Raw genomic sequence first — 26,032 nt, forward strand, 5'->3', positions numbered from 1 at the left:
CAGTGGAGTGCCTTAGGGATCTGTTCTGGGATCCTTACTCTTCATGATTTTTATAAATGACCTGGATGAGGAAGTGGAGGGATGGGTTAGTATGTTTGCTGATGATACAAAGGTTGGAGGTGTTGTGGATAGTGTGGAGGGCTGTCAGAGGTTACAGCGGGACATTGATAGAATGCAAAACTGGGCTGAGAAGTGGCAGATGGAGTTCAACCTAGATAAGTGTAGGATGGTTCATTCTGGTAGGTCAAATATGATGGCAGAATATAGTATTAATGGTAAGACTCTTGGCAGTGTGGAGGATCAGAGGGATCTTGGGGTCCGAGTCCATAGGACACTCAAAGCTGCTGCACAGCTGGACTCTGTGGTGAAGAAAGCATACAGTGCAATGGCCTTCATCAATCATGGGATTGAGTTTAGGAGCTGAGAGGTAATGTTGCAGCTATATAGGACCCTGGTCAGACCCCAGCTGGAGTACTGTGCTCAGTTCTGGTCGCCTCGCTACAGGAAGGATGTGGAAACAATAGAAAGGGTGCAGAGGAGATTTACAAGGATGTTGCCTGGATTGGGGAGCATGCCTTATGAGAATAGGTTGAGTAAACTCAGTCTTTCTTCCTTGGAACGGTGGAGGATGAGAGGTGACCTGATAGAGGTGTATAAGATGATGAGAGGCATTGATCGTGTGGATGGTCAGAGGCTTTTTCCCAGGGCTGAAATGGCTAGCACGAGGGAGCACAGTTTTAAGGTACAGAGGAGATGTCTGGGGTAAGTTTTTTTACGCAGAGAGTAATGAGTGCGTAGAATTGGCTGCCAGCGACGGTGGTGGAGACGGATATGATAGGGTCTTTTAAGAGACTCCTGGACAGGTACGTGGAGCTCAGAAAAATAGAGGGCTATGGGTAAGCCTAGATAATTTCTAAGGTAAGGACATGTTCAGCACAGCTTTGTGGGTCGAAGGGCCTGTATTGTGCTGTAGGTTTTCTATGTTTCTAAATACAGTAAGTTTGTAAAATATAATTCAAAATGCATGTAGTGCACAGCACAGGCAAACAGTAAAGCTCTCGCTGTCGTCGTGACGAGACCTCGATGGTGGCAGGGTATTCATTCATCTCACACTCTGAGGGAAGAAGCTGTTACCCAGTCTTGCAGACCTGGTCCTGATGCTTTTGTATCTCCTTCCTGATGGTAGTGGGTTAAAGAGATTGTAGGATTGGTGTTAAGGATCCTCAACAATGCTTCAGGTCCTTCGTCTGCAACACTCATTGTAAATGTAACAAATATGGAAGAAGGAGACCCCGGTGATCCTCTCAGCACTTTTTATTATCCTCTTTATGGTTTTGTGGTCCAATGCCTTGCAGCTTCCATACCACAGATTGATGCAGCTAGACAGGATACTCTTGATGGTGCTCCTGTGGAAAGCTGCTAGAATGGGGACAGGGAGCCTTGTATGCTTCAGTCTCCTCAGAAAATGTAGACACTGCTGTGCTTTGACTAGTGAGGAGGTGTTGTGGCTCAAGGTTAGATCATCCATGATGGGAACATGAAGAAACTTTGTGCTCTTCTCTCGCTCCATGATATGCAATGGAGAGTGGTCAACCTATGCTTTCTTGATATCCACAGTCATCTATTTTGTCTTGTCCACGTTGAGACACAGATTGCTGTTCTCACTCCGGTTGACAAGCCTCTCTACCTCCTCTCTGTAAACCGACTCATCATTTTTGTGATCCACCACTTATGTAGACTTTTCTGATCTTTTACATTATTGAAAAATACGTTCAAAATAAAATTCTACGGTATTTATTTACAATATTACAGTATAGCTTTGCCTAATACTGCAGATAAATTATGAGCGGTGTCTTGGAATTGATGATCAAAAATAAGTGACAAATGTTATCAAGATAAGGAATGGCATAAGGGAAACTGTTTATACTATGTCCTTTTGAAATGGACAATGTGAAAATAAATACAAATTTGTCAGATGTATGCATGTGATTTAATATTCAATATGTTTATCTCTATGGTGTTGAATTACAATGATTGTCTGATTTCAGCCCACAGTTATATCATCATCAGTGAAGTAACTCTACCTTCTTGGGTGACAACAAAAGAGCTCATGGCCCAGTCTGAAGAGCTAGTGAGTCCTCCTCAGTGTTCTGGCCAATATTTGACCTTCAGACAATATCACTGAAACAGACTGATCTCTTATCACCTAGGTAATTTCCACAATACAATGCTAGCTATGTGATTGTCAGGTAGAGTGTAAAACCATAAGACATAGGAGCAGATTTTAAGTCATTCAGTCTGCTCTGACAATCAATCACGACTGATTTATTTCCATCTTAACTCCATTCTCTTGCCTTCTCCGCTTAATATTTTGTGTCCCTGACTAATCAAGAATCTATCAACCTCTGCTTCAAATACACACAATGACCTGGCCCCCACACCTGTCAGTGGCAATGAATTCCACAGATTCACCATTCTCATTTCTGTTCTACTTGTATTCTGAGGCTGTGGCCTCTGGTCCTCGACACTTCCACTTTTGAAAGTATCCTCTGCACGTCCACTCTATCTGAGCCTTTCAATACTCTCAATTTTTCAATGAGATCCCTCCCCATACTTCTAAACTCCAGTGAGTACAAACCCATCAAACACTCCTTCTATCTTACTCCAGCATTCCTGGGATAATTGTTGTGAACTTCCAATGGACCCTCTCCAATACCAGCACATCATTCCCAAAATTGCACATGATAGTCCAAATGTGGTTTGACCAATTCCTTAAAAACCTTAGCATTATATCCCTATTTTATATTCTAGTCCTCTAGAAATGAATGCTAACTTTGCATTTGCCTTCCTTACTAACACTCAACCAGCGAGTTAACCTTCAAGGAATCCTGCACAAGGACTTCCAAGTCCATTTGCACTTCTGATTCCTGAATTTGCTCCCTGATTAGAAAATAGTCTACATCTTTATTCTCTCTACCAAAGTGCATGACTGTACACTTCCCTACACTATATTCCATCTGCTACTTCTATGCCTATTCTCCCAATCTGTTCCTTCCGCAGACTTCCTGCTTCCTCAACACTACCTGGCCCTCCACCTCACTTTGCATCATTTACATCATTTACAAACCAGAAGGTTATCAATTCCTGCATACAAATCATTGACATATAACATGAAAATAAGCAATCCCAACACTGACCCTGTGGAATCAACAGCCAACCAAAAAAGGACCCCTTTGTTTCCACACCTTCTGCAGTCAGCCAATCTTCTATTCCTGCTAGTATCTTTCATGTATAACCATGGGCTCTTATCTTATTAAGCAGCCTCATGTGCAGCACCTTGTCAAAGGCCTTCTGAAAGTCCAAGTAAACAACATCCACAAACGCTCCTTTGTCTATCCTACCTGTTATATCCTCAAGAATTCCAGCAGATATATTGGGCAAAATTTCCTCTGAAGGAAACTATGCTGACTTTTGCCCATTTTGCCATGTGCCTCCAAGTACTGCGAAGCCTTATCTTTAATAATGGACTCCAGCATTTTCCCAACTGCTGAGCTCAGGCTAAATGGCCTATAATTTCCTTTTTTCTATCTCTCTCCCTTCTTAAAGAGTGGAGTGTTATTTGCAACTTTCCAGTCCTCTAGAACATTCCAGAATCTAGTGATTTTTGAAAGAATATTACTAATGCCTGCACAAGCTCTTCAGGTACCTCTTTCAGATACCCTGGGGTGTAGTCCAACTTGTCCAGGTGACTTATCTACCTTCAAACCTTTCAGTTTCCGAACACCTTCTCCTGTGTTCCCTCACACTCTTGAATTGCATTAATATGTTGGGCCCAGGATAAATCTTCAGAAATGTTGACACCCAGGAACTTGAAACTGCTCACCTTTTCCAGTGCTGATCCCTCAATGAGGACTGGTATGTATTCCCTAGACTTCCCCTTCCTGAAGTCTACAATCAATTCCTTGATCTCTCTGACATTGAGTGCAAAGTTGTTGTTTTGACACGACTGAACCAGCTGCCAACATTAATTGTGTCATTGTCAAATTTATAGAAGGCCTTTGAACTGGGCCTAACCACACAGTCATGGATGTAGAGAGAGTAGAGCAGTGGGCTAAGCGTGCGTCTTTGAGGTGCACCGATGTTGATTGTTAGCAAGGAGGAGATGTTATTTCTGATCCTTACTGACTGTGGTTTCCCAGTGAGGAATCAAGAATCCAGTTGCAGAAGGACATACAGAGGCCCAGATTTTGGAGCTTGTGGATTAATACTGAGAGCACGATGGTGTTGAACACTGAGCTATAATCAATAAACATTTCGGGCCTGATATAGATATGACTATTGTCCAGGTGATCCAAGGCCAATGGAGAGACAGTGAGATTGCACCTCAGTAGACCTATTGGGGTGATAGACAAATTGCAATGGCTTGATTATGGCCATGACCAATCTCTCACAGCACTTCATTTGAGAAAACGTGAGTGCAACTGGGTGAAGGTCATTGAGTTAACTCACCCTGCTTTTCATGGGCAGTGGTATGATTCTCATTCCATTGAAGCAGGTGGGAACCTCTGACTGCAGCAGTGAGAGATCAAAGGTGTATTTGAACACTCCCATCAGTTGCTTGGCACAGATTTTCTATGTCAGACCAGGTACACCATCGAGGGTTCACCCTCTTGAAAGATGTTCTGATGTCGGCCTCCGAGACAGAGATTACAGAGTCACCAGATGTTGCAGGGATTTGCACAAGTGTAATTATATTCACCCTTTCAAAGTGTGCATAAAATATATTGAGCTCATCTGGGAGTGGCGCATCACAGCCAGTCATGATGTTAGGCTTTACCTTGGCTCGCAGACCCTGCCAGAGCTGATATGCATCTGATTTAGTCCCTAACTTCAACCTGAATTGTTTTTTTTCTCTTAAAATAATCTGCTGTACGTCATACCTGGATTTTTTATATAGTTCTGGATCTCCAGCCCAGAATGCCACAGATTTATCCCTCAACAGACTACAAATCTCTTGGTTCATCCATGTCTTTTTGGCTTGCGTATGTTTTGTATGTTCTCAAAGCAATCAATCATCCACTCAGGTCTTGGTGAAGTCAGTGATAACTGTGGCATATTTATTCAGATTTGAAGATGAATCCCTAAAAATTGTCCAGTCCACTGACTTAAAGCAGTCCTGAAAGCACTCCTCCACCTCCCTTGACCATAACTTCTTGGTCCTCACCATTGGTGCTGCTGCCTTCAGTATCTGCTTGTACACCGGTAGAAGTACAGCCAGGTGAACAGACTTTTCAAAGTCTGGGCATGGGATGGTACTGTAGCTGTACTTGATGGTGGTATAACAGTGGTCAAGTTAAACTGAAAACCTAACACCACTCCAGTGAGCCAAACAGAACCAGAAATGAATACTGAAGCAAAGTTTTATTAAGTACCTCCATTTACGTGGAGCACTGCCACAAGAACGCAGCATCCAGCATCAAGGACTCCACCATGATCACGCCATGATCACTTCTCACCACTGCCATCAGGCAGAAGATAAAGGAGCCTCTGCTGCCATACCACCAGGTTCTGAAACAATTATTACTCTACAACCATCAAGTTCCTGAATCAGCATGGATAACTTCACTCACCACAATTGTAACCTCACTCACAGTGGGTTTAGATACTACAAGCACACTTTCTAGGATTATACAACTCATGTTCTCAGCATTTTTATATGCACAATTGTCTTCTTTTGCTCATTGCCTGTTTGTCAGTCTTTGTTTATGTATAGTTTCCATAAATGTATGGTGTTTCTTTGTTTTTCTGTAAAAGATTGCAAGAAAAGATATGGCAATATACGGAGCCTATAAAAAGCATTCACCCCTTGAAAGTTTTCTTATTTTATTGTTTTATAACATTAAATCACAGTGGATCTAATTTGGCTTTTATTGACACTGATCAACAGAAAAAGATGCTTTTGCATCAAAGTGAAAACAGATCTCTACAAAGTGATCTAAAATCTAAATTAATTACAAATATAAAACACAAAATAATTGATTGCATTTAAGTATTCACCCCTTCCAAGTCAGTATTTAGTAGATGCACCTTTGGCAGCAATACAGCCTTGAGTCTCTGTGGATAGGTCTCTATCAGCTTTGAACATCAAGACACTGCAATTTCCCCCCATTCTTCTTTACAAAGCTGCTCAATCTCTGTCAGATTGCACGGGGATTGTGAGTGAACATCCCTTTTCAAGTCCAGCCACAAATTCTCAACTGGATTGATGTCTGGACTCTGACTTGGCCACTCTAGGATACTAATTTTGTTGCTTTTAAGCTGTTCCTGTGTAGCTTTGGCTCTATGCTTGGGGTCATTGTCTTGCTAGAAACAAATCTTCTTCCAAGTCGTAGTTCCCTTGTAGACTACATCAGGTTATTCCTCCAGGATTTCCCTGTAAGTTTCTGCATTCATTTTGCCCTCTACCTTCACAAGCCTTCCAGGGCCTGCTGCAGTGAAGCATCCCCACAGCATGATACAGCCACCACCATGCTTCATGGTAGTGATGGTATGTTTTTAATGATATGTATAGTGTTTCGTCTGGTGGCCAAAAATATCAATTATGGTTTAAACAAACCTTAGAAACTTCTTCCAGCTGACTTCAGGCAAACTCTGGCTGAGACTTCATGTGAGTTTTTTTTCAACAGTGGCTTTTTTTTGCCACTCACCCATAAAGATGCGACTGGTGAAGCACCCGGGCAACAGTTGTTGTATGCACAGTCTCTCCCATCTCAGCCACTGAAGCTTGTAACTCCTCTGGAGTTGTCACAGGTCCCTTGGTGGCCTTCCTCACTAGTCCCCTTCCTGCATGGTCACTCAGTTTTTGAGGACGGCCTGCTGTGGGCAGATCTACAGCTGCGTTATATTCCTTTCATTTCTTGATGATTGACTTAACTCTACTCCAAGGGATAATGTTCCTGTATCATCTCCTGGCGAGCTTTTCAATAACCTTTTCACAGAGTTGCTTGGAGTGTTCTTTTGTTGTTATGATGTAGATTTTGCCAGGATACTAACTCACCAGCAGTTGCGCTTTTACTACAATCAACTGAAACACCTTGACTGCACACAGGTCTCCAAAAACAGATTTCCATTTTACTAATTATGTGATTCTAAAACCAATTGGCTGCTCCAGTGAATATTTGGTGTGTCATATTAAAGGGGAAAGGCAGTGAATACTTAATGCAATCAATTATTTCATGTTTTATATTTGTAATTAATTTAAACCACCTTGTAGAGATCTGTTTTTACTTTGAGACGAAGGACTCTTTTTCTGTTGATCAGTGTCAATAAAGGCCAAATTAAATCCACTGTGATTCAATGTTGTAAAACAATGAACTATGAAAACTTTGAGGGGGAGGTGGTGAATACTTTTTATAGGCACTCTACATTGTATGTAATTTGACAATAAATTTTACTTTGACTTTGAAAACATGATTCCGTCCAACTCAGCCTTAAGTGTTGAGACATTTTGATTTGAATTGCCTTTAACTGCTTATTGTCCTCTGAAAGGAAATAACTTCAATGATACCTTTGACCCTTCATCTCGCAGATTGAATGTGAGTTCCAGATTCGTTAAGAAGTAGTCAGAGAATTCTGGATACATATCCAAAACTTCTAATAGGTCTTCCCTTTGGATCTTATGCAAATCGCAGTACGTCAGCGCTCGTACATCAGCATTAGATTTCCCTGGTCTTGCATAAAGGTGGATCATTTCGCCGAAGATGTCATTTTTCCCTGGAAAGACACAAATTTATCTTTAAAATCAAAACTTCTAGGACATAAATCTTGAGCTAGTATTTCTCTCTAAGATCTATATCAGAACTTCAAAAAAAAAGAATAAATTCTGGAGTTTCTGGTGACATTGATAACACATGATATTGTACTAATGTTATTTATAGAAGATGCAGTATTGATGCTACTTGGGAATGAAGCTAATAAGACATTGAAGCAATTGTTCTTTAGTGTAAAACCATGTCAACTGCTAGGGTTGATTGGTATGTTTCTGCTAAGCACCAAACATTTTTTATTATTTTCTTCACTGATTTTATATGGATCCTATTTGTAACAAATAGGTACCATTCTACTGATCCAATTAATGTTCCTTTTCTGCATAAGCAGTCTGCATTTATTGCTTTGTGCTGAGTTTTACTGATCAGCGGTTCATTATTTCTGTTTATGAAATGGAACTTCAAGCAGGCAAGTAAAAAAGTAAATAAGAATTTCTGAAGCAAGTACCGGTAGATTGCTGCAGAAATTGTACTTCGATCATTTCTTTTACTTTCTTAAAGCAGTTTTCCATTAAAACCACACTGATTTGAAGAAGAAAGCAGAATATTTTCAGATACTTAGATTATTAATTCTTACATATTAATAACTGTAGTTGCAAACGTTTCTCTATATACTGTAGGTAACTATATATGTAGATAGGCACCTTTGAACACATTCAAAAAGAACTTTACCAACTAATCTGTTATCAAGATTGTTGGAGAAGCAATTCAGAATTAGGCAGAATTTTAGTGTATGCAACAAATAGCAGTCAATTAATCATTGTGAAATTTTAAAAAGTCAAACAATTTATAAAGCAATAAACAACTCATATTCTGGTGATCAGTGTACAATAATAGTATAAAATGGCTGAATCTTGATTTATCCAGAAAGAACTCTATGTTCTCAGACTTCTAGCTTTGTACTGAGTCTATTATGTGCCATGGCAACATAAGACAACTTTGACTTAATTGCAGGCTGAAAATAAAAGCAATTTCAAATCTTCTCAAGGATAATTTTTACTTTCACTGGGTGACCAGATTGCTCTCCATTAGTGGAACAGGACTTATTTCAATTTCTTTCTTCATTGTTTTCATCTGTCCAGTTTCACTGGTCATAAAAAAAGTAATGTCCTAAAGGCTGATGATCTTGTAACTGCCATCCGGAAGAAGAGGGTGAGTATGATGCAAAATGTACAATGTGGAATGAGCAAGATACTTACTCACGCCTTCATTGTTTAGGATTGTGTTCTCCACTGATTGAAGGTGAGAGGGTGTAGGTTCAAGGGGGATGTGAAGGGTATGGTTTTTACTCAGGGAGTGGTGGATACCTGGTATGATGGGAGAGGCAAACAGATTAGAGGTTTTTAAGAGATGTTTGGATAGACACAGGGATGTAAGGAAGATGGAGGGATAGCAACATTGTGTAGGTAGGAGGGATTAGTGTTTGGATGTTTTTGATTTAGCTGGTTGGCACAACATTTTGGGTCAAATGGCCTGCTCTTATATTTTACTGTTCTATGATTGTGGAATCATCATCATGCCTTATGAGAATAGGTTGAGTGAACTCAGCCTTTTCTCCTTGGAGCGACAGAGGATGAGAGGTGACCTGCTAGAGGTGTATAAGATGATGAGAGGCATTGATCATTGGATAGTCAGAGGCTTTTTCCAAGGGCTGAAATGGTTGCCACAAGAGAGCACAGGTTTAAGCTGCTGGGGAGTAGGTATAGAGGAGATGTCAGGGGTAAGTTTTTTACTTAGAGAGTGGTGAGTGCATGGAATGGGCTGCCAGCAATGGTGGTGGAGGCGGATACGATAGGGTCTTTTAAGATATTTTTGGATAGGTACATGGAGCTTAGAAAAATAGAGGGCTATTGGTAAGCCTAGTAATTTCTAAGGCAAGGACGTGTTTGGCACAACCTTGTGGGCTGAAGGGCCTGTATTGTGCTGCAGGTTTTCTATGTTTTGATGTTTCTATCTCATTTTCATAAAGTCAAAAAATGCACATCCCATTAAAGCTTTGATTATCACATGCAGATGATGATGTTGTTATGGTGGCTGGGATTATACATGAGGAACAAGATTCAGTTTGAAGATCCTGGCTTCTGTACCCTCTCCTTTGGGTACATTTAGCATGACAGCCTATAATCTTACAACCTCTTCTATTAGGCAGACTCAATTTATGGGATACCTGTCAGTTGTATATTTGATATTTCAATAATATTTGAGTAATCTTGTATATATAGTTTGATGAAGTGTTCTTGTTCATTTAAATAATTAATTATGGTTATAATTATGTAAAAATACATTACTTGTGCTTTACATTGGTTTGTATTCGTTCCCTTCAGCTTTTCGGCATTTTCTTTCTTGTGGCTGATTGGCGGGTGGGTGATCTGTTAATTCTTTTGTGTGGGGAGGTTCGGGGTTTTAATGCTACTGTTGCTGTTCTTTCCTGTGAGTGAAGGGGTCATGACTGTTATTGGCACTGATTTTTTTCTCTGCGAGTGTGGGGTTGGGGATTGATATTGTCTCTGTTTTTTTCTGTGGGTGAGGGGGTCGGTGATGTTAATTGTCTCTGTTTTTTTCTGTGGGCGAGAGGGTTGGTGATGGTAATCGTCTCTGTTTTTTTCTGTGGGCGAGAGGGTTGGTGATGGTAATTGTCTCTGTTTATTTCTGTGGGCAAGAGGGTTGGTGATGGTAATTGTCTCTTTTTTTTCGGTGGGCGAGGGGGTCAGGGATTGTAATTGTCACTGTTTCTTTCTGTGGGTGGGGACCGGGGATTGTTATAGAAACATAGAAAACCTTCGGCCCACAACACTTAGAAATTACCTTGGGTTACCCATAGCCCTCTATTTTTCTAAGCGCCATGTACCTATCCAGGAGCCTCTTAAAAGGCTCTATTGTTTCTGCCTCCACCACCGTCGCCAGCAGCCCATTCCACGCACTCACCACTCTGTGTAAAAAAACTTGCCAAAATAAAATGGTGCCCCCTCGTGTTAGCCATTTCAACGGTGGGAAAAAGCCTCTGACTATCCACACAATCGATGCCTCTCATCATCATATACACCTCTATCAGGTCACCTCTCATCCTGCGTCACTCCAAGAAGAAAAGGCCGAGTTCACTCAACCTATTCTCATAAGGCATGCTCCCCAATCCAGGCAACATCCTTGTAAATCTCCTCTGCATCCTTCCTGTAGTGAGATGACCAGAAATGAGTACAGTACTCAAAGTGGGGCCTCACCAAGGTTCTATATTACTGTAACATTACCTCTCGGTTCTTAAACTCAATTCCATGGTTCATGAAGGCCAATGCACTGTATACCTTCTTAACCACAGAGTCAACCTGCACACCAGCTTTGAGTGTCCTATGGACTCGGACCCCAAGATCCCTCTGATTCTCCACAATGCCAAGTGTCTTACCATCTTACCATTAATACTATATTCTGCCATCATGTTTGACCTACCATAATGGACCACCTCACACCTATCTGGGTTGAACTCCATCTGCCACTTCTCAGCCCAGTTTTGCATCCTATCGATGTCTCGCTGTAACCTCTGACAGCCCTCTACATTATCCACAACACTTCCAACCTTAGTGTCATCAGCAAATTTACTAACCCATCCCTTCACTTCCTCATCCCGGTCATTTATAAAAATCATGAAGAGTCGGGATCCCAGAACAGATCCCTGAAGCACTCCACTTGTCACCGACCTCCATACAGAATATGACCCGTCTACAACCACTCTTTGCCTTCTGTGGGCAAGCCAGTTCTGGATCCACAAAGCAATGTCCTCTTGGATCCCATGGCTCCTTACTTTCTCAATAAGCATTGCATGGGGTAGCTTATCATATGCATTGCTGAAATCCATATACACTATTACTACTCTACTTTCATCAATGTGTTTAGTCACATTGAGTTAGTTTAATGTTTTGACATTACAAAAAATAACGCTGTTTTGCTTGTTTCCTACTGTCTGCTGCCAAGAAAAGCCGGAAAGTGGCCACTTACAGGATTTAGCACCATTAGTGAGTTTTCTGCATTTGTCAGTGGAGAATTGTGGAGGTTGAGATTGAGTTTTGGAGAATCAGGAGGCGTTTGTTCCCTCACTCACTCTATTCACAGGCATTCTACTTACTGGCCAGCAGAGAAAAATATAGCAATCCTTGGAGAATAATGGTTATTAAAATGCTCGCCCTGCTAACATATAATACAGAGCGGGGCGGCATGGTAGTGTGGTGGTTAGCACAACGTTTTACAGCACCAGTGACCCAGGATCAATTCCTGCTGCTGCTGCCTGTAAGAAGTTTATATTTTCTCTCTGTGACTGCGTGGGTTTCCTCCGGGTGCTCCAGGTTCCTCCCACAGTCCAATGGTATACCAGTTGGTAATTTAATTGGTCATTGTAAATTGTTCCATGATTTGGCTAGGGTTAAATCAGAGGTTACTGAGCAGCGCAGCTTGAAGGGTCGGACAGGTGTTTTCTACTTTGAATCTCAATAAATAAATAAAATATGTGATGCGTTGTAAGTTTTCACTGCTAATGTAATGGTTTGTCTGTAGCGGTAATGTTTGCGTTACGACTAGAAACAATTGGGCTTTGGAATGTGCGCTGTCTAATGAGAGGCATGTTGTTCTTTCTTGTGGGGCTGGGAGCAGGGATTTTGCGGTCTTTGGTCGGTGAGAGATGAAGAGAGAAGACGCGAATGGAAAGAGCTGGTGTACCGGCAGATGGAGTTGACTCCAAGCGAGGGTCCAATGGTCAGCAACGCTAGGCGGAGGTCAATGCGGAACGAGAGGGTGAATCCGTGAGCTCCAACGTGCACATTAGACTGTTCCATTAAAATGGGCCCTTTTTCTTTTTACTTTCTTTACTAACCCTATAGATTAAGATTTATAAAGTTCAATCATTTAATTGCATACGGTGATATTTTGCGGTTTGTATTGTAACCGGACATCATATCACGCAGCATCCACACAAATGAGATTTTTCAGTTTGGCTTGGCCAGAGGCCATCTTCCCCTAGACAAGTGCATGCTGGCCGAGCCTGAGGGTTACAAATAAATAAAAAAATGTAGCTCTTACAGCTGCAAAATCAAGGGCAGCATATATTTAGATTAATGGAAGCTGCCCTCAGGCTAACTGATCAATCCAAAGTAATCCTAGTTGTCTGTGTTTGGCTCATATCCCTGTAAACATCTGTTTTCTATTTACCTGTTCAGTTACCTTTTAAATGTTGTTATTTGCCTGGCTCAACCCCTTCCTCTGGCATATACTGACCACTCCGGGTGGAAAAGTTACCTCTCAGGTTCCAATTTAATCTATCCGCTCTTACATCAACCCTATGACCTCTGGTTCTTGACTCCCCAACCCTGAGAAAGAGACTGTGCACTTTACCCTATGTGCACGTTCACACTAAGCCCCAATCTGTTATGTAACCATATGACAATATAACAATTACAGCTCGGAAACAGGCCATCTCGGCCCTTCTAGTCCGTGCTGAACACTTACTCTCACCTAATCCCACCGACCTGCACTCAGCCCATAACCCTCCATTCCTTTCCTGTCCATATACCTATCCAATTTTACTTTAAATGGCAATATCGAACCTGCCTCTACCACTTCTACTGGAAGCTCGTTCCACACAGCTACCACTCTCTGAGTAAAGAAGTTCCCCCTCATGTTACCCCTAAACTTTTGCCCCTTAACTCTCAACTCATGTCCTCTTGTTTGAAGCTCCCCTACTCTCAATGGAAAAAGCCTATCCACGTCAACTCTATCTATCCCCCTCATAATTTTAAATACCTCTATCAAGTCCCCCCTCAACCTTCTACGCTCCAAAGAATAAAGACCTAACTTGTTCAACCTTTCTCTGTAACTTAGGTGCTGAAACCCAGGTAACATTCTAGTAAATCTCCTCTGTACTCTCTCTATTTTGTTGACATCTTTCCTATAATTCAGTTCAACATTTTCCTACAAATCTCAGCAACATCCTTGTAAATCTCTTTTGCTTCATGGCATCTTTGAAATTGCAATAACCACTGCTGACAGGTAGAGGGAACCGATCCTATGTTTTAGCCAGTTATTGGGATCCATGAACACCTCTGCTCCCTCGGACTCAGCACCCAAATCTTTGCATTCATTAAGCTTATATTAAGCTTGAAATGGGTTTTAACTCCTTATGGAAAGCTCCCTTGGTGCTACACTGTGCTCAAGCTACTGGTGATTGACATTTACCAGCACAAGGTGAACTTTTCCTTTTCTAGGGTTAATCATTTCCCTGAGAGACAGACCCAGTCAGAATTTCACCAACTAGTTCATAACCACTTACAGTAAAAATAAGACCACTCTCTTCATGAATATGAATGAGGCCAAGAATTTCAGATGTTAAAATGTTTTACCAGCAAATGGTTCAGAATAACAAATGAAAGCTATGAACATGAATTACTTCTTGGGAAAAGCTGAGTACAAAAGAATCTTGATCCAACTGATATAATATTTAGCTTATTTTCTCAATGGCACTGAACAGAAAATAAATTATATGTTATTACAGAGGACGAGTATTCTTGATAGTCAGAAATTGGTAGAAAAAAATAGCCAGAAGTGGCAAAGATTTACAATGGATTTACCACTGAGTAGCCCCATTATGTCAAGATTTACTCTGAAGACCATTTATCCAGTGAAAAATGAGCAGTTTTTGTAAGATTTAGCTTAGAACACCTGCTCAATATCAGCCAGACATTGAAAAATAACCTCATTATACAACGGATTTGTCAATAACCTGGAAAGGCAAGTAATATCACAGTTTGATGAATGTTACTTTAATTTTATAATACGGCACCTATGCCTGAAGGTTAAACTGTAAGAAAGTGCTACAATACATCTTTGCTGACAAGTGCAAAGTACATTTTTAAGAGACACTGAATTTAGCAATTAGATGAGTTGTCGAACAATTTTTGGACAAGTTTGCTATTTATCAGCCTATTCAATCATCTTTAGGCAACAATGTACAGACAGCTATTAGAGGCAGGGTTCCCCATCTCAATACAGCTTTGGTTCTATTAATCAACCGACATACGTAGATTTTGTGATGTTTATTCAATGACAGGAAATATCTAGTTGCTAATCATTACAAAATATTTGGGTTTGAATTTCTAGTCTGTGAGAAGTTCACAGCTTAGAAACTGAAACCTAGAGACAGTTTGGTTTTTGTATATCATATACTGAGATATTTGAATTTTCTGTAAGGTTTCATTTCTTATTTTGTTTTTATCTTTAGCTTGCATAATACAGTTAGCCCCTTCAGGTAACTGATGCTGCCTTTCAAAGATAATGCAGTATCCAATATTTACAAGAGCTTTTCCACTCAAAGCGGCGTGAAGATAATTCTGTAGTTACAATCTCACAGAAGGTCTTAGCCCGAAATGTCGATTGTTTATTCATTTCCATAGATACTGCCTGACCTGCTGAGTTCCTCCAGCATTTTATGTACTTTGCTTTGGATTCCCAGCATCTGCAGAATTTCTCGTGTTCAAAATAATCTCGTGGTCACACAGGGCACTAAGGTAGCATAGCGGTTAGTGCAATGCTATAACAGCTGGAGGCATCAGAGTTTGGAGTTAAATTCCAGCGGCATTTGTAGGGAGTTGGTACATCCTCCCTTTGAATGTGTGGATTTCAATGTGGTTACTGGGTCAGTTGCTGATGGTAAATTGTCTCGTGATTAGGCTAGGGTTAAAAATGTTAGTTGTTGGGTGGTGTGGCTCGCTGGGCTCGAAGGGCCTGAATCTCTCAATAAGTAAAAATCATTTTAAGGGGCATAATTTTAAAGTGATGGGAGGAAAGTTACAGGGAAATGTCAGAGGTATTTTTTTTACACAGAGCATGGTGGTTTTGAGAAACACATTGCCAGGTGTGATGGCAGAGGCAGATTCATTAGAGAATGGACAAGGGAGAGCCAGTGGATGTAGTGTACCCGGACTTTCAGAAAGCCTTTGATAAGGTCCCATATAGGAGATTAGTGGGCAAAATTAGAGCACATTGTATTGGGGGTAGGGTACTGACATGGATAGAAAATTGGTTGGCAGACAGGAAACAAAGAGTAGGGAGAGCTCTTAAAGATAGCGGAGTCAAGGGATATGGCGAGAAAGCAGGAATGGGGTACTGATTGTGGATGATCAACCATGATCACAGTGAATGGCGGAGCTGACTCGAAGGGCCGAATGGCCTACTCCTGCACCTATTGCCTATTGTCAATAAATACTTAGATAGGCACATGAATAATAGAAAAATGGAGGGCCATGTATGAGGGAAGGGTTAGATTGATTTTGAGGGTTATGTGTGAGGGAAGGGTTAGATTGATTTTGAGGGCCATGTATGAGGGAAGGGTTAGATTGATTTTGAGGGTTATGTGTGAGGGAAGGGTTAGATTGATTTTGAGGGCTATGTGTGAGGGAAGGGTTAGATTGATTTTGAGGGCTATGTATGAGGGAAGGGTTAGATTGATTTTGAGGGCTATGTGTGAGGGAAGGGTTAGATTGATTTTGAGGGCCATGTATGAGGGAAGGGTTAGATTGATTTTGAGGGCTATGTGTGAGGGAAGGGTTAGATTGATTTTGAGGGCCATGTATGAGGGAAGGGTTAGATTGATTTTGAGGGCCATGTATGAGGGAAGGGTTAGATTGGTTTTGAGGGCTCTGTGTGAGGGAAGGGTTAGATTGGTTTTGAGGGCTCTGTGTGAGGGAAGGGTTAGATTGATTTTGAGGGCCATGTATGAGGGAAGGGTTAGATTAATTTTGAGGGCTATGTGTGAGGGAAGGGTTAGATTGATTTTGAGGGCCATGTATGAGGGAAGGGTTAGATTGATTTTGAGGGCCATGTATGAGGGAAGGGTTAGATTGATTTTGAGGGCCATGTATGAGGGAAGGGTTAGATTGATTTTGAGGGCCATGTATGAGGGAAGGGTTAGATTGATTTTGAGGGCCATGTATGAGGGAAGGGTTAGATTAATTTTGAGGGCCATGTATGAGGGAAGGGTTAGATTGATTTTGAGGGCCATGTATGAGGGAAGGGTTAGATTGATTTTGAGGGCCATGTATGAGGGAAGGGTTAGATTGATTTTGAGGGCCATGTATGAGGGAAGGGTTAGATTAATTTTGAGGGCTATGTGTGAGGGAAGGGTTAGATTGATTTTGAGGGCTATGTGTGAGGGAAGGGTTAGAATGATTTTAGAGTAGGTGAAAAGGTTGGAACAACATGGTGAGCCAAAGGGCCTGTTGTGTGCAGTAGTGTTCTATGTTTTATAAAAAGGAATATTTTTCAGTAATCAAGTTAAAATATTTCCCTTGGAAAGCAAGAGGCATGTTCAGTGTACAACTGCTCCTAAATCAGATGCTAAAGAGATAATTGTCAATGCATTTAACAACACACACAAAATGTTAGAGGAACTTAGCAGATCAGGTGAGATCTATGGAAAAGAGTAAACAGGCGACGTTCAGGCCGAGAACGTTCATCAGGACTGGAAAGTAAGGGGGAAGTTGGCAGAATAAAGAGGTGAGGGAAGGGGAAGGAGGACTGGCTGAAAGGCGATAGACAGGTGAAGCCAGGTGGAAGGGAAAGGTAAAGGGCTGGAGAAGAAGGAATCTGATCGGAGAGTGAACCATAGGAGAAAGGGAAGACACCAGGGGGAGGTGATAGGCAGAGTGAGGAATAGAAGAAGAGGGAAGGGTGAGGAAAAAATACTCGAAGGAGAAATAAATGTTCATGCCATCAGGTTGGAGGCTAGCTGGACAGAATGTGAGGTGTTGCTTGTCCACCCTGAGAGTGACCTCATTATGGCAAAAGAGGAGGCCATCGACCAACATGTCAGAACTGGAATAGGGGTAGGAATTAAAATGGTTGGACACCAGAAAGTTCCGCTTTTTGGCAGATGGAGCAGTGGTGCTCAAAAAATGTAGTCCCTCAATTTACATCAGGTCTTACCAATGTAGAGAAGGCTGCACTGGGAGCACTGGATACAATAGACAACCCCAACAGATCTGCAGGTGAAGTGTTGCCTCACCTAGATGGATTGTTTGGAGTCCTGAATGGAGGAGGGAGGAGGTGAATGGGTAGGTGTACCATTTTTGTTGCTTGCAGGGATATGTGCCATGAGGGAGATTATTGGGAGGGATGAATGGACAAGGGAATTATGGAGGGAGCAATCCCTGTGGAAAGTGGAGGGTGGGATGGGGGGGGAGGGAGGTAAAGACGTGTTTGGTGGTAGGATCCCACTGAAAATAGAGAAGATGCATTTAGCTGGTCAGTTCATTTGTCAATTGGTTTAGGATTGTACAACTAAACCTCCTTTGTACAACTAAGGGTAAGGTTGTACCTTTGGGTAAGGAGGAACATAAGAGCATAGCACATCAGAACAGGGGTAAAGACAACAGGAAAATACACTGAAAACCTGAAATAGGTGACAGTCACATACCATGCTCACTCACCAAATAAAATGATTTCACATTGAACTCTTCGGTTTTAAATTTAGTAGAAAACCAAGATGGGTATACAAAATCATATCAAAAAATAGATTATTTTTACTGATTACAACTTTCAGTATCACCTGGCATCTTTTTTTCTCTGTATTAATTGGTCCCTGGTCATATAAAAGTCTATATAAATGTACGATGTGCTAGCACTTAGAAAATTACACCAGTCTGTGCACAAATTCCAGCTGGACGTAAGCCGCGTGTTCTTTGCCGTGCCCCTAACCCTAGGAGGGCACCTGAAGAGATCATTAAGCAGCATCTTTCTTACCGAAACCAGGATTAACCTGATCAGCAAAATTCTCCATCATGCCTGCCTGATACTTGGAATGTAAATCGCACCATGTGCTGGCACCTGAACATGCTGAGACCTGCAGAAATATTTTGACAGCTGGCTAGGTCATGGCCCAGACTTAGCCAGCTGTCAAAAATATCACAACTTAAATGTTTGTGAATATTTCTGGCATTCTGAACTATTCAGAGGCTGCTAGGCTGCATTGTCTAGGCACCGGCCAATAAGCTGAATGTGTATATTTTCAGAAACATGTTTTGAGACAATGTGGGCCTCAGATCTCAAGTTCTTGACACGCCATATCCAGAGCACTCTGGCAGCTTTTAAAAGCTTGCATCTGTCATTGTTCAAAGTGGCTTTGAGGGTATGACAGTGTTTCAGTAACACCGGACAACAAAGATGTTGCTTCCTGAATACTTTAGGATGTATTTTATGGATTTTGTGCTGCTGATCATGAAAATTATCATGAAATTTCCCTGTCATGCACTTTTTTAACAAGTTGTCTTTTTTTGTTACTTCAGTTCATAATTCAAGTAAGAATAACTGATGCCAAGATGAAGGAAGGCTCTTTTGTTGGTCCACAAATCAAACAGTTCTTCAATGACAGGCAATTTGAAGAACTTCTAGTGTGACTGGAGAAAATTGCATGGAAGGCATCCAGGGATTCACTTTTTGCATTCCCATTTAAATTTCTTCCCTGCAAATCTTGGTGGTGTCAGTGACAAGCATGGTGAAAGGTTTCACCAGGACATTGCGGTCATGGAAAACGGGATCAGGGCAAATGGAATCCATAATGCTGGCTGATTATTGTTGGACACTTAGCAAGAAGCCTCAGACACTGAGTACAAATGAAAATCATCAACAGAACATTTTTAGTTTCGTTGAACAATTGGAATGTGTCAGCACTGTTATGCAATTAAATGCATTATATTCAATAAAAGTTAATTTCTTGTTTCTCCAAATTCCTACTTGCTACAAGGAGTCTGAAATGATATTTGTGTTCAGTTTCAAGCAGTCTACCATTAAAAAATGCTTAGGAAGCACCACTTCTGGAAAAAAGGGTTGTCCAGTATGATCTGTCCCCAGCATGGAATACTGAGGAGTTGTCCTTGAGTAGAGGCAGTGGTTCTGGATTCGTGATTTAATTGCTGTCCCCTAGAATGAAAGCGCACAGGGTGTCACTCTGACACTTGACTATCCCCTTGCCAGTCAGCCACACAGTCCAGATGGTTATCTTTCATATGAAGCTGATGCATGATGGGTAATTAATGCCAGGGCTGATGCCCAATGCCATCGACAGGCATTCTTGCTACAAGTAGCAGGCACCCTTTTCCCATAACTTGCCATACCCAATGAGAAGCAATGGTAGAGGAACACTAGAGCAGGAAAAGGCATACAAATCAGGCACAATAGATAAGCATGCAAATGAGTAGATGGATATTTGAACGGCTTCTGTTTTGGTAGAAATACGGAGTGGGTTGCAGCTATTGGCAAATCTGAAGCTTTGTGCTTGCTGGGTTAGATGTAGATCTCCTCTGCTGTGCAGTGCAAGTTACCTCCAGAGCAATGCAAACATGGGAGATATTGTTGGAAAATGCTGATGACCTTCCTAAGGACACATTGTGGTGACAGTGTAGCTCGCAGTGTAGACAGATTTCGCTGTTTTCTGTGTAGTTAGTGGGTAGACGTAGACTCTCAATAGAAGCTGATTATTCTGATATGTTGGCTAAAAGGTATAGATCTTGAGATGGCACAAATTCAAAGTATTATGACTGCTTATTATTATAATTCAAGGTATTATCTGTGATCACGCTGTCTTCCTGCCATCTTAATGGATGGAGTTCCTCTCACCCCATGAGCCTTCACGTCATTTTCCGCAGCTTCCACCATCTTTCATAGAACACTGCCAGCAACCATATCTTTACCTTCTCTCCACTCACCATTTTCTACAGGGATTGCTCCCTTTATGTTTCCCCTGTCCATTCATCTCTCCCCACTAATCTTCCTCCCAGCACTTATTGTTGCAAGTGGAGAAAGTGCTATACCTACCCATTTGTCTCCTTCCTCAGCACCATTCAGGGCCCGAACAGTCCTTCCAGGTGAGGGAACACTTCACCTGCAAATCTGTTGGGGTCATCTACTGTTTCCAATGCTCCTGACGTAGCCTCTCTCATTGGTGAGACCCAACATAGGCTGGGGGAATGGCTTTGTGGAGCACCTTCACTCCGTCCACTAAAGGTAGGATTTCCTAGTAGAACACCCATTTGAATTCAGATCCCCATTCCCATTTCCATATGTCAGATCATGGCCTCCTCATTTGTCACGATGAGGCCACTGTCAGGTTAGAGGAGCAATAGCTTATATTTTGTATAGGTAGCCTCAAACCTGATGGAAGGAACATTGATTTCTCCAACATTAATTTCCCCCCACCCCTTCCTACTTGTTCAATTCTCCACTCCCGCTCTTGTTTTATGTCTTTTCCTCATCTGCCTATTACCTCCCCCTCATGCCCCTCCTCCTGTCCTTTCTCCCATGGTCCACTCTCCCCTCCTATCAGATTCCTTCTTCTACAGCCCTTTACCTTTTCCACCTATCAATTTCCAGCTTCTTACTTCAAACCCTCCTGCTCCCACCCACTTGGCTTTACCTGCAATTTTCTAGCTTGTGCTCCTTCCTCTTTCCCTGCCTTCTTATTGTGACATCTTCCTCCTTCCTTTCCAGTCCTGATGAAGGTTCTCAGCCCAAAACTTTGACTGTTTATTAATTTCCACAGATACTGCCTGACCTGCTGAGTTCCTCCAGCATTTTGTGTGTGTTGCTCTGGATTTACAGCATCTGCAGAATGTCTTGTGTTTATAATTATGACGGCTACCTGGATGTAGACATCAACCACCTGGCTGTTCTGATTATGGTTGTAGACCAGCTGCATGACCAGAGACTGAAAACCATACATGTGTGAAACTTTTAAACAAAACTGGTGCAGTGCAGGGAAAAGCTGGAAACTTAGCAATTCCCGAAGTTTTTATTGCCTGCTGCTCTCTGGCAATGAAAAATAAAATGAGTTCTGCTTTCCTGAAATAGAAGCACGAGGGATTCTGAAGATACTGTAAATCATCACAAACAAAAAGCTGGAGGAAACTAGCAAGTCAGGGGTATGTTTATTCCCCTCCATGGATTTTGCCTGACTTGCTGTGTTCCTTCAGCATTTTGCGTGGGCTGCTCCTTAAGCGGAAACTTCTGTGATCTTCCTCCTTCAGCAAGTACAAACTGATATGTTGCAAGTTTTCAAAGAATTCAGATCTATCAGGAGATTGTTATTGCCATGTCTACTGATTACTCTATGAGCTTCATTTTAACAGGAAATGTACATAGATGACAATAAACTAATCAAATTAATTTACAGCTCTTGTCAACACGTTTTGGGCCTGCATTGAAGTGCCAAATTTGACAGCACAAATTCATCGCCTTCACAGGGAAAAGGAGTTCCCTGGTCAATATGTGCTGTCAAATATGCCACAAAGTTTGGAAAAAAAAACTTAATTTATTCTGACACATCAAAAAATAATGTACAAATAATTGATCATCTCTAAACAATAAAGGTTCTAGCATAGGAGAATGAGGGCAGATTTGACAGAGGTATACAAAATTACGAGGGGCATAGATAGGGCAAATATAAGCGGGATTTTTCTACTGAGATTGGGTGAGACTAGAACTAGAGGTCATTGGTTAAGGGTGAAAGGTAAAAGCTTTAAGGGGAATATGGTGGGGAACCTCTTCACTCTGAATGTAGTGAGAGTGTGGAATGAGCTGCCAACAGAAATGGTAAATGCAGTTTCAATCTCAATGTTTAAAAGAAGTTTGCATAAGAAAGTGAATGGGAAGGATATGGTCAGATGCAGGTTGGTGGGACCAGGCAGAATAATAGCTCAGCGTGGACTAGATGGTCCAAAGAGCCTGTTTCTGTTCTGTAGTTCTCTAGGACTCTATAACCTCCACTCTGGTTCTGAGAAGTAGAAGATGGCTACACATGATTTTCTTGGATGCAGGAAAACCAAGGACATCAGGCACAATGCACACCCAACAGACCTAGTTCTTGGTGCACTGGTAAGGTGGTCCAAGATAAATGAAGGTGCATGAAAAGTTCACCCATTGTTGCCCTTCCCAAAATGGCAAAATAAGATGAATTGAATTTTATTTGTGAGTGTGTATTATATAGGAAACTAACAATGCTCAAAGAGCAGATGGTATGGAGAGGCATTTCACAGTATACACACGGTGGCCACTCTAATAAATATCTCCTATGCCTAATAAAGTGGCCACTCAGTGTATGTTCGTGGTCTTCTGCTGCTATAGCCCATCCATTTCAAGCTTCGATGTGTTGTGCATTCATAGATGCTCTTCTGCACACCTCATGTCAGCTTGAACCAGTTTGGCCGTTCTCTTCTGACCTCTCTCACTAACCAGGCATTTTCACCCAAAGAATTGCCGCTCACTGGATTCTTCTGTTTTTCACATCATTCTCTGTAAACTCTAGAGACTGTTCTTTGCGAAAATCCCAGAAGATCAGCGGGTTTCTGAGATACTCGAACCATCCCATCTGGCACCAATAATCTTTCCATGGTCAAAGCCACTTAGATCACATTTCTTCCCCATTCTGATGTTTGGGCTGAACCACAAATGAAGCTCATGACAGTGCCTGCATATTTTAATAAATTGAGTTGCTGCAACTTGATTGGCTGTTTAGATATTCGCATTAACAAGCATGTATACAGGTGTACCAAATAAACTGGCCACTGAGTGCATGTACAAGTTTAATAACCTACATAATCTGTGCCCTCAGCTGTCCTAAGGTAACAAAGTCAATTGTATAGAGGTTTCTGACCAATGAGAATTCAATAATGGGGAATAACTGAAGTAGTTACATTGATGGCTTAGCAGTCCAGAGACATGGCTAATAATCTATTTATTTATTGGGATACAGGTTGGAGAGGGCCCTTCCAGACCTTTGAGCCATGATGCCCAGCAATCCTCTGAGTTAACCCTCGAGCAATCACAGGACAGTTTACAATGACCGATTAAATACCGAACAACACACGCAAAATGCTGGAGGAACTCAGCAGGCCAGGCAGCATCTCTGAAAAAGAGTAAATAGTTGAGCTTTCAGGCCAAGACCCTTCATCAGGACTGGAAAATAAAGATGAAAAGTCAGGGCAAGAAGGTCGGAGGAGGGGAGGAAGAAATACAAGGTAGTAAGTGATTGGTGAAACTGGAAGAGGGGGAAGGTGAAGTAAGAGCTGTGAAGTCAATTGCTGAAAGAGATAAAGGGCTGGAGAAGGGGGAATCTGAAAGGAGAGGACAGAAGACCATGGAAGTAAGGGAAAGGGGTAACCCACTGATTCTCACAGTTACTTGGACTATACCTCTTCCAACCCTATTACTTGTAAAGATGCCATCCCCTACTCTCAATTCCTTTGTCTTCTCCGCATCTGCTCTCAGGATGAGGATTTTCATTCCAGAACTAAGGAAATGTCCTCTTTCTTCCATCATCAATGGTGCCCTCACCTGCATCTCTTCCATTTTGTGCATGTCTGCCCTCGTCCCATTAACCTGCCACTCTCAGGGATAGAATTCCTCTTGTCCTCACCTACCCCACTAGTCTAACATTGTCCTGACTTAGATTTGGAGACTGCTTCATTGAGCATCTTTGCACTGCCCACCAGAAAAAGTGGGATCTCCTGCTGGCCACCCATTTCAATTCTACTTCCTATTCCCATTCCAGCATGTCAGTCCAGGGCCTCCTCTACTACTGCCCACTCAGGTTGGAGGAGCAAAACCTTATATTCCATCTGGGTAGCCTCCAACCTGATGGCATGAACATCAATTTCTTGAACTTCCGGTAATTGCCCCTACCCTCTCTCCTTCACCATTCCCATTCCCGTCTCTCAGATTTCCAGATAAATGCCGAATAAGGCATCAGTAAAAGTAACTAATGGTAATTTGAGTTCATCAGTAAACAAAAGAGAACAGAGAAGTGAACAAACTGGGGGAGGAAATCAATGAGTCAAGCAGCATCTAGAGAGGAGAGGCAAGAAATCGTCAATGCTTCAGGTTGAAACTCTGCAACGGTGGAGAGGGAAGGCTGCCAGTATAAAGAGGAGAGGCTGAGTGGTAAGTCAGAGATCTGGAAGGTGGAGTCATAAGACGGAAGCTAATGATGGTAGATCAAGGCAGATGGGATCAAGGAAGGGGAGGGTGAAGGGGAAGTGATCAGCAGGAACACAAAAGCCACACGTGAGAATAAAGGAAGGTGATAATGAGAAACATTCGGGGAGAGAATGGCAGATGGAACCAACTGGACGGGGGAATCCAGTGGATAAACTGTGTGAGTAGTAGGGGGACGGAACCATAAACTGGGTGGGAGGGGGTAAAATGGATGATGGGGCTGGAGGGGTACAGTATGGGAAAGGGGATATAATGAGAGGACTGGAAAACACAGGAGGTGGGTTCACCCGAAATTTGGAGAGTTCAATGTACATGCATTGGATGTGGTGAATCTGTGGAACTCATTGCCACAGGTGGTTGCGGAGACAAGTCACTGGGCATGCTTAAGGCGTTCTTGATTAGTCAGGGCATGAAGGGATACATTTGACTCAATAGGCCAAATGGCCTAATTCTGCTCCTATATCTCTTGGTCTTTTGGTCTAAATGCGAGTAGTGATTTGGAGCAACACCTTTAAAATTTCAGATCAAGGAGTCTTCATTAGTTCTGCTCAGTTGTGTCACCAGTTTGTCAAGGCAATGAATGCCAGTCTTGTTAGCACTGCCTATATCACCCCATATTAGAAATAGTGCTAATTATCTTCAAGACAAACAAAGCATTTCAACTGAGTTTATCATTTACTCCTTAATCTGCAAAGTTGCACATTTGTGGGAAAGCTTAAGCTAACAGCCAAATATTTTTGTCATTTTATGGCAATGTTTTTGGCATTGCTGATTCATATTTATAATTTGTAGGCCCGTGAACAACATCTAAGAAGGCAAGTCAATTCAAAAGTGCTCATTGATTCTATATATTTCATGCTTACTTACCAAGGATTGCTACTACAATGTTGTCTTTCAGGATTTCTATAGAGCCCCTGGAGATGAAGTAGAGAGCAGTAAGGATATCACCGCTATGAACTAAAGTGTCACCAGGAGGAGCATGTGTGGTTTTAAACTTCATGGCCAGAGCTCGGAGACATCCTTTACTGGCTCCTTTGAATGCCTTGCAGTTCTGAAGTAATGCCTGGTTGAGGTGAAGGCATATGTCTGCCTGGAGACATTCAGGAAATCCCTTAAGGACCTAGTAGAAAAATTAAGTATTAGTAATAATGAATGGCGGGGCAATCTGTAATTCTAGTCAATAGTATGTA

At 41.8% G+C, this 26,032-nt stretch overlaps 1 protein-coding gene across 4 annotated transcripts in view; it reads right to left on the minus strand.

The window, feature by feature from the left end:
* LOC140728545 (voltage-gated inwardly rectifying potassium channel KCNH7-like) overlaps nt 1–26,032 on the minus strand; it is a 523,000-nt gene that overhangs the window by 17,843 nt on the left and 479,125 nt on the right. For 3 of the 4 annotated variants that reach the window (XM_073047421.1, XM_073047420.1, XM_073047419.1), the window contains 2 exons: nt 25,710–25,962; nt 7,568–7,773 (listed from right to left, as the gene is read on the minus strand). In XM_073047421.1, coding sequence (XP_072903522.1) covers nt 7,568–7,773; nt 25,710–25,962 — 459 coding nt within the window. The remainder of the gene's footprint in view (nt 1–7,567; nt 7,774–25,709; nt 25,963–26,032) is intronic. The other variant, XM_073047422.1, reaches the window with a different exon arrangement.

This window comes from Hemitrygon akajei, chromosome 5, assembly GCF_048418815.1.
Source record: "Hemitrygon akajei chromosome 5, sHemAka1.3, whole genome shotgun sequence".
NCBI lineage: Eukaryota > Metazoa > Chordata > Chondrichthyes > Myliobatiformes > Dasyatidae > Hemitrygon > Hemitrygon akajei.